Genomic DNA, 16519 nt, shown 5'->3' on the forward strand with positions numbered 1-16519 from the left:
ATATATTAATGTTGTTTTTATCATAGGACTTCAGCAAGAGAACCCATAGAAAATTATGAGAAACATAAAAAGTGGTAGATTAACAGATATCATATCAGTTTAATCAATTGTGTAGTTTGCTTTGTTTTATTCAAGAAAATGTGATATATGTATATGGCATATTTTCTAAGGAAAATATTCTGTCTCAACAAGGTTGTGGAATTCAGTGTGATACTTGACTCATTATCTTTCCAGCTGGCTTATTATAGCCAGGAGTGTATTTAGTAATGGTCTGTCTCATACAGTCATTTAAATGTTTATCAGGTAATGATCTGTACTTCGACTTTAGTATTTTGAGAACTCTAATTCAGTTTTGAGAACTGTGATTCAGTTAACTGAACCAAAACATGCATTCATTTTTCATCACACCTGTTTTAGAATTGGACACCATATAGGTGGCACTAAATTTATGTGTAATTCAGTCTTGTCGTCAGTGATAAGGCTCTTTGCAAATTAATAATCTCAAGTTTTAGTTCACTCACATTTTTCTTGAACACATAAGAAATAAGTTCAACGCTGTCGCTTGTATCTCCCTCTTGAATCAGAGTGGTAATGTCAGATCAAAGTCTTTAAATCTTCTTTCAAACTTTTTTAATAGAGTCTTCCATAACTTCAGTTTTCCTTGAGAGAAATTAATGGTGCCAGTCATTTTAAACCTTACACTGCTGCGGTTGACATGTTGATCTCTGAAAAACATGGCGTCCTTGCTGCGATCAACAAAACCCATGTTGTGACTTTAGATTTTCAAATCTCAGGTTTCTTTGCACCAATCTCATTAAAACTTGGCAGGTGCATAGTAATCTATGGGGAACGTATTGAAGCATTATTCATTTCAATGGCTGCATTCTTCTGCCCTCTAGCTTAAGAAATGTAAAAGGTTGCATCTGCACAGCGAGGCATGCTCTCTGTGATCATGTGATGCGGGTATTTCACAGGGCTAGTAAAGATGGCTTCATGTAGTGCGCAGTGCTTTCTATAATAGATTTAAATAAAGTTCCGGACTTTGGTCAACATGTGACATAGTGATAGGACTGTAATAGTGAATTATGTATTTTTTTGGCCATCTTGGACAACCCTGATTTAAATGGACTTTTCCCCTCTGAAAAATACTGAATAATTCAGCATTTTTGCAACTTCTGATGCCTGTTCCCTGTCTGAGGTGAGATTAGTTACATTTTATCAAAAATTTTCATACTTTGCACTTAAATTATTTATAAAAGATTTATTAAAAATAATTCAGCACAGAGGGTACTGAGAGTTACTTAACATACTAGCAGTGAAAGGGTTAATGATGGAGTTGCTTTCACATTGAAGCTCAGTATTCAGGTCACTTATTCCAGCAGTGAGGAAAACTGGATCTAGCATTCACAGAGAATCTTGTAACCGCGGAGGTAAATCACCCAGGTCCTAAAGAAACTCCACAATTTCAGGAAGAAGCTCCTCTTTGAACCCTAATAAAACTTTTCCTCTACTCAGCCAACAGACTTCAGTATGTAATATCAAGTTTCTGTAATGCATGTCAGTTTCATCTAATAGATATTTGAAGAGCCCATGTTAAAGATGCCTAGCATGGATCAAGTTTACAGATTTTTGCAGACCACTCATCTCATGTTGAAAATTGATCACTTGTTCTTAGAGCTTGCTGGCAAATGACACAATAGTAAGAAAATGTGTGGGAAAGCAGGATCTTTTTTGCAAAACCCAATTAAGCCGTTTTCACTTGTTGTGCATGGTGTACCATCTGTTATGATTGACACAAGTTTATGAATGGAAACATTAAGTTCTAGAATGCTACCATCAAAACTTTGAAATGTGTGTTCACCTCTAGTCTTCCCATGTAACGGTTGAATAAAAACAAGTAACTGGAAAGCATCACATCAGTTGACTCATCTGGATGAAGACTAAAATTCACAGTTTTCAAGATTTTGCTGCATTTGCTGCTCGTGTCATTGGACATAATTCCACTCCTCTAGTAGCAGTGTTTCTAGATAACTTGACCTCCTCAATGGCATTGCATATTTGAGTTTAATTTCTGAATTCATTACATAATGAATGACCTGCTGTAGTTAGTTAGTTATTTAGAGAGGGTGGGTTTCCCCATGCACCGCGACCATTTTGATCTATTGTGCTTCCCTCTATGATATTCTACCAGTCTCTATACCCTACCGATAAATGGTGCGTACCATCAGTCCCGCCGAGCAAGCGAGTTCGGCCACTTGCTTAGCGGTATCTATAATGCTTCCCCCATCTGTCAGAGGTCTTAGAGACTATTGTTGGGCGGGAAATGTCCTGGAATTTGGCTCAGTGATCCCCTTTGGGGACATGAGGTTCTTTTACGTGCTCTAAAGTTATGACACGGGACACACAGCTTAAAGTCCCTCCCGGAGGACTTGTTCCCTGAATTTTTCCGCCCTTAAAAATTCGACGACCTCCACAGGTATTTGAACCCGCGTACCATGAGTCATGAGGTGGGAACGTTACCTCTAGACTACGAAGGCCACTGACCTGCTGTAACTAAACATTCTTTAATCACATTATCATCTTCAAAGGGCTTCTCCTCCACCTCCACATTCTTCATCCTTTTAACCAGGATTTCTGTTAGTTTATGCAGCGCAGTGGTTGCTGCTTTGGCTTTGTTGATGGGCTTAGATTTAGAAAATATGGCTTGTCATGATCATGAATTACATTTCAAATTATCAGCTTTATTTCTATATAATTTCGAAACGTCGGCAAGCTGATTGCTCTTCTTGCTACCTGCTTTCATGCTGGCTTCTTGCTTGTCTTATTCTTTGACCCTGAAGATGGTGGTGACATGTTTCTCTGAAATGTCGGCTGACTTTCAGCGGACTATATGGCGTTATATCTCAGAAGATAGAACCCTTCAAGAATGACTGTGCTGTTGAGGACCAGCAGCAGTTTACCTGGCCGACTGACATAGGTTGTTGGAAGTATAAGAGGCTTAAACTTTGGCCTATTCAAGTGAGTGACTGCCATTTCAGAGTGGTAAGGCATAATCTGCTGCAATAGCCTGCACTGACAGATGTCCTGTGTATATCTTAAATAAATGTTATTTATTGTAATAAAATGACAAAGCATGTGTGGTGTCCATAAAGTACAAATGTCTTTACCTGGATGCTGTGTGAGTGGAGGTCATCATCATCATCAGTAATCTGTCAAGACGACAGGTCCACAGTCTCTTTCAAAACAATTCCTCCACTTAATGCGATCTAGAGCTTTCTCCTTCAAATGACAGTATCCTCTTCTGTCCCCAAGGTCATCCAGCATCTTCTTACGTCTTCTTCCTCGTCTTCTTGTCACTTCTATCCGCCCATCTATCTTTCCTTCGATAGCTTCTTTTAGAAGGCAGTTTCTGCGTAAAACATGACCAATCCAATTAGCCTTCCGTTTTCTTATTTCATGTAGGATATTCCTCTGCTCACTGACTCTAATTAACACTTCTTCATTTCTCACATAATCGGTCCAACTGATCTTCTCCATTCTTCTCCAACACCACATTTCGAAACTTTCCAGATGTTTCTGATCTACTGCCCTAAGTGTCCATGTTTCAGCCCCATACAGAGCTATGCTCCAAATGTAGCATTTCACTAGTTTCTTCCTCAAATTTAAGTCCAATTTGCTGGTAAAAAGATTCTTCTTCTTGCTAAATGCAGCTTTTGCCATGGCAATCCTGGATTTAATTTCACAAGTACACCTTCCATCATCTGTTAACAAGCTACCCAAATATTTAAAACATTTCACATTCTCCACTTGTTTTTGGTCTATCTTTATTGTGACTGGGGTTGGTTGTCTCGAAATTTTCATTACTTTTGTTTTCTCCACATTCATTTCCATGCCATAGCACCTTCCAATTTCAATTAGTCTATCAATCATGCCCTGTAGCACAGTTTCTTCCTTAGCCATTAACACAAGGTCATCTGCATATTTCACAGTTTGAATAATTTGCCCTCCTACTTTGAAGTCACCGAGCCCATCCAGAGCTTCCTTGGTAAGGCATTCGCTGTACAAGTTGAACAGAATTGGTGATAAACAGCATCCTTGTCGAACTCCTCTTCCAATCTGCACACTTCCTGTCTCCCCCCTGTCCAGTCGTACTCTAACTTTCTGATCCATGTACAATTTGCTAATCAATCTTCTTTCATGCCAATCGATACCTGTTTCTTTCAGGATCTGCATTAATTTGGTCCAGTTTACCCGGTCAAATGCCTTCTGCCAGTCTATGAAGCAAACACACAGTTCTTCATCTATCTCCAAAGTTCGTTCCGCTATAATTCTCATCATCCCAATTGCATCCCTGGTTCCTTTTCCTCTTCTAAATCCAAACTGATCTTCTCCAAGTACATCCTCTATTTTCCTTTCAATTCTTCTTTTAAGTATCTTTGCTATTATCTTTGCTGTATGTGCAATAAGACTTATTGTGCGATGGTCGCTGCATTTTGTAGCTTTTGTCTTTTTCTTTAAGGCAATCATTGTAACTTCTGTAAAGTCCTTGGGCCACTCTCCACTTTCATATATGGTGTTCATTAGTTTTGTCAGTGTTTTCAAACCACCTTCTCCCAGTAACTTGAGCACATCTCCAGGTACATCATCATCTCCTGTAGCCTTTCCCTTCCTCATTTCCTTGATAGCTTTTTCCACCTCACTTTGTAAAATATATGGTCCTTTCTCGTCTGTATCTACTTCTTCTTCCGGTTCAACTTCTAAGGTTTCTGGCCGATTAGGTCGATCATATAGTTCTGAAATATAATTTTCCCAAATTTTCAGCACTTGCCTCTGATCTACTATTCTATTCCCCTGGGAGTCTTCGATGCCAACATTTTGAATCCCATGATTCTCTTTCCATCCTAGTTCTTTTGTCTTCATGTACATCAAATCATAACGGCCTGTTCTTTGAAATTCCATAATCTCATTACATATCTTCTCAAGATATTCCTTTTTGGCCCTGTCCGTGGCTCTTTTCAATTCATTCCTCAGTCTCCTGTATTTCCTCCTGCCTTCTTCATTGTTGACATTCTTCCATTTCCTTCGCTCCTCCATTTTACTCATCATCTCCTGTGTAACCCATGGTTTTCTTGCTATCTTCTCAACTTTACCTACCAAATCACTGATAGTATCTAACATGCATTCTTTTATATCGTTCCACTGCGCTTCAGCATTTCCGCTTTCACCTTCAATTGCACCGAGTTTCTCTTCTAGAGTCTCTTGCACGCTTTGTCTTTGAGCATATAACTTCTCCAAATCCCATCTGGGTCTGCGCTTTCGAAATCCTATAATTTTCTTCAACCTGGTTCGGAACTTGGCAACCAGCAAGTTGTGGTCAGAGTCAATGTCTGCCCCAGGAAGCGTCTTCACATCCTTCACACTGTTTCTGAATCGATGTTTCACAAGGATGTAGTCCAGCTGATGCCTCTTCCAATCCCCAGGTGCCTTCCATGTGTAAATTCTTCTCTTTGGCTTCTTGAACCAAGTGTTGGTAACAATCAATCCATTTCGTTCACAAAAGTCAATAAGCATTTGACCTCTGTGATTCCGTCTTCCTAGTCCATGTGATCCAACAATATTCTGATATGGTTCATCTCCAACAATGCTGTTCCAGTCTCCCAATATGATGCTGTTTGTGTCTCCTCTTCCATCTTCCTGAAGAATTTCTTCAATTGTGTCATACACTTTTTCCACTTCATCGTCTTCATACTCTGATGTTGGCATGTACACTTGTATAATCAGTATATCTACCGGTTCTGCCTTTAACTTCAGAGCAATAATTCTGTCATTACAAGCAATCTTCTTAACAACACTCCTCACGAGGTACACTTGTGCAAAATTACAATGCAAAAAATGTGGTACCTGCTCAGAAGGACCACCAACTCCTCTCGTCGAAGAGGAGGCCCCATTTCCAGGCACATGAATGGTCTTGGAACAAACAAGAATTTGGTCATGGGTCCAACCTGGTCCTGAAACGAAGAGTGACTGTGCCGGAAAGGACCAACAGGAATTTACTAGACTGGACTGAACTGGTCATAGGTTGTTCAGTGACTGGGGTTACCTCTTTCTAATGGACCTGCCAGTGTAGGTGTCTCCCACCCTTGCACCTGAGGATGGAAGCAGATCCAGTTTCCAAAAGTGTTGTTTCCTTTAGAATTCCAGATGATAGACAAAGTCCCAAAGCTGAGTAATCCTCAGTGCCATACACCATTGTCAGAACCCTTTAGGATCCATGTATTCAGTATATGTTTGTGACATATTAAATCTCCAGTATTGAAACTCAACTTTAATGCTTTACTTCTAAACAAAATCATTCCTGATTTCAGAGGAGAAAGGAAGCAACCTCACCAAGAAAGTGCCATCACCACTGGAGAAGTCTTTGACATACCTCAATGCTGAGGATGATTCAACATCTGACAGTGAAAGTCTTGCCAGGTGAGCTTAACTGAATTCAGTTTAGATTTAGATGAGTGGTATGTATGTGTGGTTTTCTTTTTTTCTTGTCTTAAGAAGCCAAACATGAACAATATAATATGCAGTGCTCACCAGATATCTGCAGAGAAGTACTGAATATTGTAGCTTTGTCTTCTGTGTTTGGTGGTACTACTTCAAGTTCCAGAAAGTGAGTTCAAGTGCATGTGCCCCTGAAGACATTCCTGGTGAGGTTTCAGTACCCCTCACTGTACTGTTATGAGTGCGTGTGCTTCAGCAGCCAACATTACAAAACTCGGCAGTGCAGTAGCATATGTTGTGCATTGTTTTTTGGAATAATGTACAATTTCTGTATGGTTAACTGTGGGTAGCAAATATAGAGGACTGTCATGAGTACTTTGATATTTCAGTGTGGAGATGTTGACTGATGATCAGATTTCATCACTGATGTTGGATCAGGAGATACAAGATGCATGTGAAGAAGTGTTAGGAACACCCATATCAGAAATATCACCACTCATCCAAGACTTAAAGCAGCATGACCAGCAACCATTACAGCAGACGCCACGGCATCAGAAGTTAGCAGTTATGGCAGCGAATGCTGCCCTGGAAACAAACAAGGAGTAGAGTGGGACAAATCTTTTCTTTTTCTTTCATATATTTTGATTTCAAATTCTGCCAGTAGGAGAGTGGTGCTAATCTGCTAGCCCTGTGCTTGTCGGCTGCAATCGTCTGTGGCAGAAACATGCCAGCTTAGAACTGACTTGCGTCAGGAACTCCTAGTAATGGTAAATGGTTGAGAAAAAAAGGATGCAGGTACTGACTTATTTTAGTGTAAAATGAATATGCATATCATACATCATTGTAAATATAAACATTCCTCCCTTATGTCATATGTTCTAAATATAAATAAAAGAGCAACCAGTAGGCATTTGAAGTTGCAGTACTACATTTTGCAACTCAATTAATATGAGAAGACTGCCACCCGTATATGATAACTAACCCATGAGCCATATTTAGCAATGTTTTCAATGAAATTCCTTTGAGATCTTCACACATTTACAATGCCGTGTCCTATGAATTATGCAGCATTATTTTAACAGTCCATATTATACAGTACAGAAAATTTGCATGCATGGCCTGACTGATTAGTCTAAGTAACATGGAAATTGTTTTCACTGAAACTATTAGTGCAAACATTTTTTATATTTTAAAAGACTTGTCATCATGCTGTATTTGTAGCTGTGTCGGGCAGCATATATGATCATACAGCAGTCATATTTTGCAAAAGTGACAATATTTATTTAGTTATTTATTTGTGTGTGATTTATTTAACAATGCTCAGTAGCTCAGACTGTATAACAATTAGTGGTAGGATGAGTAATGAATGATTAATTGGAATCTATGTGGAAGGAATTAGTCATGCCCTGTTTCAAGATGTCATACCAGTGTGAGGGTCTGAGACAGGAGATAGGAGTCAAGATTCAAATCAGGCTCATCCTGAATACACATCATAAGCTTTGCCACCTAAGCCAACCTGCTTGGTTATTTTACTGAAGTACCTAAGAATGAAGGAATAATATTAATGTTTATTGTCATGTTACAGTCAATTACAGCATAAGTTCTTGACGTAGCTTAAGATTAATATTACCATCCCAAACTTTTGACATCTACAAGTACAGACTCACTGTTATGCAGGTAAGGTGCTTTCCGCAATGACATCTAACAAATAAACTCTTAATTAAAATTTTTGTTATAATGTTCTAACTTAAAATTTTTGTTATAATATTCTAACTTCATACATATTCAGTTATGATTAGTTCAGTAATACAAAAGATTTTTATTTATTTGTTTCAGCTTAAAATAAAGAACATCACCATTAATTCAGCACACCACCAGACATACAGATTTCACAGGACTTCATCATCAGAAAAATTAATGTGCAATATATAGTGTATGATTATGTATAAGAAGGTAACAGGAAAGATTTAAGGCATTTAAGAGTCCTAAAGTCATGTACAAACATAAATAACAACCTTGAGATAGTTTCTGCATTATATCATAAGTGTATGCCTCTGAAGATGACAGATGTCAAAACATGTTGGGAAAGTAATATTAATCTTAAGCTACATCAGGAGCATGTGTTGTGATTGTAATATGATAATAAATAGTGCTATGGGTTACAGTGGTGCAACTCAGCCTTAAAATAGAATAATCGGAAGGGCATGGGTGCCTGAACTGCATTTCATCTGCAAAACTACTGAACAGATTTTGATGATATTTAGTATGGAATATGCTGATTAAAAATTATCAAGAAAGTATAATTTTGATTTATATTGGTCTAATGCAACACTGCTTTACATGACATTCAAATTAAATTTCATTGCTTTTCTTAAAAAGTCTGTTGCACAAAAAGTATGTGCAGAACATTAAATGTAGATGCTATGTAGATCTACAACTTCCATTTGAAACATTTTACACTTTGTGAAATATTTAATGAAGCAAAGGAATAATAATTTGACTGTGAAATCTGTTATCAGTATAGTAATTAGCTTTACAATAGTTTATTAATAAAATAAATAAAGATCAGGGACAGTTATATATGCAGAAACCACAAAGAATTCATTTAAGAAATATTGCGGTTTTCTGTTCCAGTAACAGGGTTCCTAGGCAGTAATGCTGCATACTTTGTTGTGTGTGTGTGAACATGCCTGATAGCAGGAAGTTATATCAGACAGTTAAAGACATCCCTTGGAATTGCAAAATTCAGAAAATATTTAAAGTTACAGTATATGAAACATACAAATATTAATGTACTCAATTATGATGCAGAAATTTGGACGTGAACAACAGAAATACAGACAGATTACAGCACCAGGAAGGAAGGAAATTACACAATTTCAGTTACCATAGCAAGAAATTGTCAAGCAGGAACATATTATGTTTGTAAGTTATGCAGGAGGTCACGAACAAGAGAGCAATCTTTTATTTGCACATATGTCAATTCTATGAATACTGATAATATTTTATTTCAGAATGTAAAGTATAGTATAAAGGAGATGGTTTATGTTTGACTATTTGTGCATTATTTCATGAAGATGGTATTAAACATCATCCTTGACATATTTCATAACATGTACAAAAGGAAAGGAATAGGGATAATATGAAAACCTACATAACAAATACTGAGCCTGCTCGTTGAATTCTCAGTGGGTGTTTGTCTAGCTATCAGAACAGAATACGAGTATGTAGCTAATGTGAGAAATGGGAAGCAATATTCTGCAATTCTGGAGTACCTTCTTTTAGATAATTGGAGTAGCAAAGACTATGATGAACTCTTCCCTTATGGTAAACAACCATTAAACTCATGTGCAGCTGTTTACTGTTAAGTTGATAATTTTAAAATCGGCGAGTAGTCAAAACAGAAGGAATAAATAATCAATCCTAAGGCTTCACTGTTCATTGTTATTAGACATACTAAAGGAAATTTAAATATGTATGAAGTGTTCAATATATGCTGCAAAGTCATATTATAATAGAGCATTATATTAAAAGAACAGAAGAAATCTGTTTTCAACACAATATAAATACAATTAAGCCTTCCATTTGTTTTTTTCTTTTGAGTCTGATATTTTGCTGAAACAACTGGAACAGTATTTTTGTTGCATATTTATGTATTATGTTTGAAAACAGAAAACTTTTGTAGCTAATCAGTTGTATTTAATGAAATATATATTTGTATACCTGTAGACATAGCAAATTCAGGTCAGAGGAAGCACTGTTTAATTATCGTCAAGGATAAGATACTTTGGTAATTGTTAGGGGTGTTTGGGAGACAGTTGTTAATTGTTGATTAATAGGTAGATAAAGTTATCCCTGGACTTAATTAATTAAGTACCATGCCATGAGGGTGTATGGGGGAGTGAAGGTATAGTTCAACCATTCTTGACTTTAGCACTAAATGGAGGTGAATGGTGAGCTTCATGCCCCTGCCACTTTAACCCCAGGGAGACAGCCTGGTACGCGTTACATAGGAGGCCGGTCAAACTTAGATCTAACTGTGATAAAATATAATAAATATAGACATTTGAGGGATGGTGAGGAGGAGGTTATGCTGCGGATAGACACACCAACATAATATGCAGAGATAATATGTGGTTGACATGTGTATAGCAATGAAAAATTAATTACACTTAATTAAACAGGATAAGATTCAGTTTATGTCAAGAACTGAGAACTTCCTCAGATATGTGCTATCCTTTTTCATACAGTTGAAGGATTTTTTTAACTTAGCAGATGTTTTCTGTGCACCAACTATATATAATTTTCACAAAGTTATTTCTTCTTCTAGAGGGCTGATAGATTTGCATCACTCTTGTACAAGGTATCATGGCCTCTAAGAGGCCTGTACTTTTAGAAACAAATGTTAATCAGTAGGTTCACTCATTTCAGTATTGTCATATGTGATGTAACACATTTTTTGTGACAAGACAAATAATTTTGATAACTAGGAAAAACAGAACTTGCATGACGAATTCCAGTGATCCTTTGCCAAAACTCTATCTTTACAAATATTGATTTGAAACTGTACTTTAAACAAGTGAGCAATATAAGTTCTTCTGAAGCAATACTGAGTCGCGGTCAAGCCATGTACGAGGTTTAACAATGACATTACTGATTTTGCAAGGTCCCGTTCTTTGTTGGATTTGAGATTTTTCAGGAAACTGTGGTAATATGCAGAATTTGCTAAACTTCCAGAGGGAATGGTGTGTGTCAGGAGAAGAACACCCTTGTAATCATAGGCAACAATCAACATGACGTTATGGCTCCAAGGCAAATAAAGACACTCGAGCTGGGGTGTATTGTGATGGAACGAGACGGAAGCATACCTTCAGCCTTGGTCAGTACACAGCAGTATTCCAGGCAGAGGTGTTGTATGCCATTAAGGCATGTGCAGTTGAGAATTTAGATAGAAACTATAGAAATAGGAATATCTATATCCTGTCAGACAGTCAAACTGCAATTAAACCACCTGGTACACACCAAATCACTTCAGAATTGGTTTGGGACTGCCACCAATCCCTCATACAACTGGCCACACATAACAGAGTACAACTGATATGATTGCCAGGTCATGAGGGTATTGCAGGGAATGAAACCGCAAATCATCTGGCAAGAACAGGATCTGAACAGTCGTTCATAGGATCTGAACCAGCTTGCAGCATCTCAATTGGAGTTGCCAAAAAAGCGATCAGGGACTGGAGTGATAGAAATCATAAAAAAATATTGGGAATCCACAATTGGGCTCAAACAGGCAAAAGGATTTATATCAGGACCCTCTGCCAGAAGAACGAAGGATCTGTTGAGATTAAACAGAGATCAACTAAGATGGGTGGTAGGATTACTTACCAGACACTGCCACCTAAAAGGACACCTTTTCAAACTGGGACTGACAGATAACCCAACTTGCGAAAGGTGCCTACAAGGAAACAAATCAGCCACACTCACATCCTGTGTGATTGTGAGGCCATAGCTTATTTAAGATTTCATCACTTGGGTCAGTTTTTTATGGACCCAAGTGACTTTTATGATGCCCCCATAAGCAGGGTCCTACACTTTATTAAAAGTATACGATTAATAAGGGGCTAATCCAAGGGGAAGGACAATAGATCATTGAAGGTCGCAGTGCAGGGGCCGGTTTTTATGGGCCACTCCTTGCATGCATACATACATACATACAACATGACATCTATATTGTCATGTGTTAGTGACTAGAAACAGGGTTTGGATTGATGCTTAAATTGTTTGAACACTTATTACTTGCACCCACAGCTAATTATAACACTCTCACTGAACTACATGATCTACAAATAACTACAGTTGCAAATAAGTGCTACTTCACCACTTGTTTGGTAGCAGCTTCTAACAGTGGAGGCTCCTTTTACTGCACGGAACCCCGGACACATGATTATATAATTTAGAAAAGTGCAGCACCCACCTTAACATCATATGGTATGGAAAAGATTCTTGTCCACAGGCTTCTTTCAGGACTCATAGATGCTGTCATGATTTTACAATCCCTAGTCCCTTTCACATAGCATCATGGTTTTTCTTGTTAGCAGTAATTTCCATTTGAAAAGATGCTACACCCAAGTGATGGTCACTACCAATATATGCTCCTCTTTTTGTCTGCGTATATCTCAAAGGGATCTTGTGAAAAACCGACTTATTGCAATATGGTCTATTTGATTTTCAATTCTAAGGTCGGGAGAAACCCTAGTATTTTTATATATTTCTTTATGTACGTATAAATACAGTTCCTCCAGTAGTAAATTCTTGACTCACAGAAAGCTATGAACATTTCGCAATTTTCATTTATTCCATCCGTTCGATATCTTCCCACTACATATTCCAGTCCATTTTCAATTCAGACTTTGGAATTTAAATCTTCCATCACGATTGTTATGCCCCTCTTATTACTGTCCATAACAGCTCTATATAATTGCAAATAAAATGACTGTTCTATATGTAATAATACAAATGCCGTCATGAATGCAACAATTTATTTGGTTGTAGTTCTTTGTCTTTTCTTCCTCTACACTACATGTTTCGGCCACAACCAGACATCATCAGGTATATTTTTCATTATGTAGCTGTCACACTGCACACAATCTAAAATCTAAAACACCAGCCTGTCAGTTCTGTTTAAAATCTCACCAACATATGCTCATCAATTTAATTGTAGAATTATACTTTAAAATTTAAAATTTTATAACTTTTAAAATTTTAAATTTTAAATAGTAATTCTAAAATCAGTTTTCTAGACAATGAGCTCACAGATGGCGGTGAGGTTGTCAGCCTCACACACTGGTCGCCCTTTACCCCCAGGAATATTCCTGGTACTCATTTCTGTTAGAGGCTGCATCGATCCCAGTGCCATAATGCGGCTGGAAGGATTAGGTAAATTGAAAAATCCGCCTCATCAGGATATGATCCCATGACCTTCCTGCTTGTAGCATAGTGCCTCAATCTACTACGCTACCACAGGTGAAATTATTGGGGATAATCAGTGTGGGTTTTGACATAACAGATCAACTACTGATCAGATCTTTTGCATTCGTCAAATACTGGAGAAAAAAATGGGAGTACAATGAGGCAGTACATTAGCTATTTGTAGACTTCTAGAAAGCCTATGATTTAATTAGGTAGGAAGTATTGGACTGTATTATGATAGAGTGTGGGGTACCCATGGATCTACTTAGGCTGATTAAAATGTGTTTAAACAAAACGTAAAGTCTGTATAAGTAAACAGTTGTCTGATAATTTCCTTAACCAGAATGGTCTAAAATAAGGAGATGCTTTATCGCCACTCCTTTTCAACTTTGCTTTAGGATATGCCATTAGGAACGTCCAGGAAAAACATGTAGGACTGAAATCAAATGGGACACATCAGCTGTTGATCTATGCTGATGATGTGAATCTACTGAGTGATAATGTAGATGTTATATTTTAGCGTCCTGTTGCACTGATTTAAGTCCATGATTTATTTAAACCGTCTTGTAGTGCATACACTCATTTATCTCCTTCTCTCCCTCGCACTACATGTTTCGGCATAATAATGCCATCTTCAGGTGCTNATAAGTGAGCACCTGAAGATGGCATTATTATGCCGAAACATGTAGTGCGAGGGAGAGAAGGAGATAAATGAGTGTATGCACTACAAGACGGTTTAAATAATGTAGATACCATAAAGAAAAAACGAACCTTTAATTGATGCAAATAAGGAGGTTGGTCTAGATGTAAACACAGAGAGAACTAAGTATGTTACTGACTTGTCACCAAAATGCAGGGCAATATCATGACATAACAATAGAAAACAAATGTTTTGAAAATGTGACACAATTCAGATATGTAGGAATGATGATAACAAATCACATCCTGATTCAGGAGGAAATTAAGAGGAGATTGAACTCAGATAATGCTTACTACCATTCAGTCCAGAACCTTTTGTCTTCTTGTCTGCTGTCTAAAAACATAAAAATTAGAATATACAAAACTATTATTTTGCCTTTGGTTCTGTACGGGTGTGAAACTTTGTCTCTGATATTAAGGGATGAACATAGACTGAGGGTGTTTGAGAATGGGATGTTGAGAATATTTGGACTGAAGAGAGATGAAGTCACAGGAGACTGGAGAAAACTGCATAATGAGGAGCTACATAATTTGTACTCTTCTCAAAGTATAATTCAAATGATCAAGTCAGGGAGGATGAGATGGTTAGGGCATGTAGCATGAATGGGGAGACAAAGAATGCATATAGGATATTGGTTGGAAAGCCAGGAGGAAAGAGGCCACTGGGAAGACCAATGTGTAGGTGGATGGATAATATTAAAATGGATCTAATAGAGAATGGTGTGGTATGGTATGGATTGGATTGATCTGGCTCAGGATAGGGACCAGTGGAGAGCTCTTTTAAACACGGAAATGAACCTTCAGTTCCATAAAATACTGGGGCGTTCTTGGGTAGCTGCACAACTGGCGGCTTCTTAAGAAGGGCTCAGCTCCATGATTCAGTTGGTGTAAGTTAATTCGTAAAATTTTATTTTCTTTGGGGAACCTTGCGGGTATTTCATGAGTTTTGATGCTCAAAGTGTGCACTTCTAAATATTTCTGCTCGCACTGCATAGAATTTGCGTTACGAATTTACTGCAGACAATCTCTGATACGATCATATACCATCCGGATATCCTTTTAAGTAAGGAACAGTCGTTTACTGTCGCTTAGCACAGACGGCACAGAACAATATTCTGCTCAATGAGTGTGTTCATATGTTTGGTATGGGTGGGTATGGGTCTCACAGTAAACAATGAGTTCCTTACGTAGTACGCAAACACACTCTATGGGCAGAATGTGGAGTTGTGGTACGTTAAAGCAGGTCGGACGAATAAAAATACGGGGGTGTAAATGGTTAAGGTAACTATTTTTGTTTTGATATTAACTGTGAAAGTGAGGGGCGATAGAAGTATGATTTTAGGTCTTCAGAAATTTGGCTTGATTTGACTCGGATGCAACGACGGAAAGGGAGGGTACCTAAGCGCATTTGTAATTCAGACCTAACCTTTCCACACATCAGGTTTCTTACGCGTATATGTGTAGGTTAAATGTTTGCAGTATTTTGAGGGGTATATAAATGTCCATTTTATATTTAAACTTTACAATCGTTATGTTCTCATATATCTCGTTAAATATTAATTTCCACCTTTCGTATTTGTGTACTTTTTTTCTGCCCCATCATTCATATACCTTCATTTATGAAGTCTAAGGATCAGTTTTCTTTTATGTGTATAGCGTTGTGGTCATTTTGAATTTTGTGATTCGAGCTATTTTGTATAAATTCAGAACATCAGTGATCCGAATGTCACTGTTGAAATTACGAATGTCTTTTACGTGCATTTTCTTGTAGTCTGCGTGATTTATGCGGTGAAAACACCAAGAATGGAAGATGAATCTGATTATGAAATTCTAGTTTACCTGTGAGTGTGATTGTGTGCTGCAGTGTGTTGTTAAGATACTGAACTACTGTGGTTTATTCCACTGAAAGCTGATGTACAATATGGCACTCTCACCGAGGGATATGGATGAATTTCTTCCACTTCTTGCTACAACAGATACGAAAACAAAGCTGACACTAGCCACGAACCTTATAAACTATCTTAGTGACCCAGACAACTCAATAGAGTGCTCTGATATTGGTCAGTTTATTGATGGCTTGGTTCCATGGATGCAAAGCAGCAACAACAAGGTACTTGTATTTCCATACAGCTTTTAGAATAGCACACAGTTCATCCTGTTTTGATCCTGCATGCAGTTTGATTTCCCTTTTCATTTGCTTTGTGACAGGATTGTCAGCAGGAGGAACAGCATTTAGATGTAAGTGTCTTAGATTTGTTCTTGCTTTGCAGAGTTTCATTCTCAAGGTAAAAGCCTGTGTCAGTAGAGTAGATACTGTATGTAGTTAATGTGCATTTAATGGATTGCAATTACTCGT

The 16519-nt window shown here is 37.7% G+C and overlaps 2 protein-coding genes across 13 annotated transcripts in view; both read left to right on the forward strand.

Annotated features, from left to right (window-relative positions):
• Positions 1 to 9047, forward strand: part of LOC111866854 — a 41441-nt gene extending 32394 nt beyond the window's left edge. For 3 of the 5 annotated variants that reach the window (XM_033752435.1, XM_023856183.2, XM_023856184.2), the window contains 2 exons: positions 6366 to 6474; positions 6882 to 9047. In XM_033752435.1, coding sequence (XP_033608326.1) covers positions 6366 to 6474; positions 6882 to 7098 — 326 coding nt within the window. In that variant the 3' untranslated portion in view covers positions 7099 to 9047. The remainder of the gene's footprint in view (positions 1 to 6365; positions 6475 to 6881) is intronic. The other 2 variants (XR_002843228.2, XR_002843229.2) reach the window with 2 other exon arrangements.
• A 6321-nt stretch (positions 9048 to 15368) lies between these two features.
• The window catches only part of LOC111866848 (CLIP-associating protein 1-B), a 206452-nt gene continuing 205301 nt past the window's right edge, over positions 15369 to 16519 (forward strand). For 5 of the 8 annotated variants that reach the window (XM_023856162.2, XM_023856167.2, XM_023856169.2 and 2 more), the window contains exons 1-2: positions 15374 to 15444; positions 16073 to 16273. In XM_023856162.2, coding sequence (XP_023711930.1) covers positions 15436 to 15444; positions 16073 to 16273 — 210 coding nt within the window. In that variant the 5' untranslated portion in view covers positions 15374 to 15435. Of the gene's footprint in view, positions 15445 to 15934; positions 16274 to 16519 lie in introns of all 8 variants that reach the window. The other 3 variants (XM_033752436.1, XM_023856165.2, XM_023856166.1) reach the window with 3 other exon arrangements.

Source organism: Cryptotermes secundus, unplaced genomic scaffold, assembly GCF_002891405.2.
Source record: "Cryptotermes secundus unplaced genomic scaffold, Csec_1.0 scaffold643, whole genome shotgun sequence".
NCBI lineage: Eukaryota > Metazoa > Arthropoda > Insecta > Blattodea > Kalotermitidae > Cryptotermes > Cryptotermes secundus.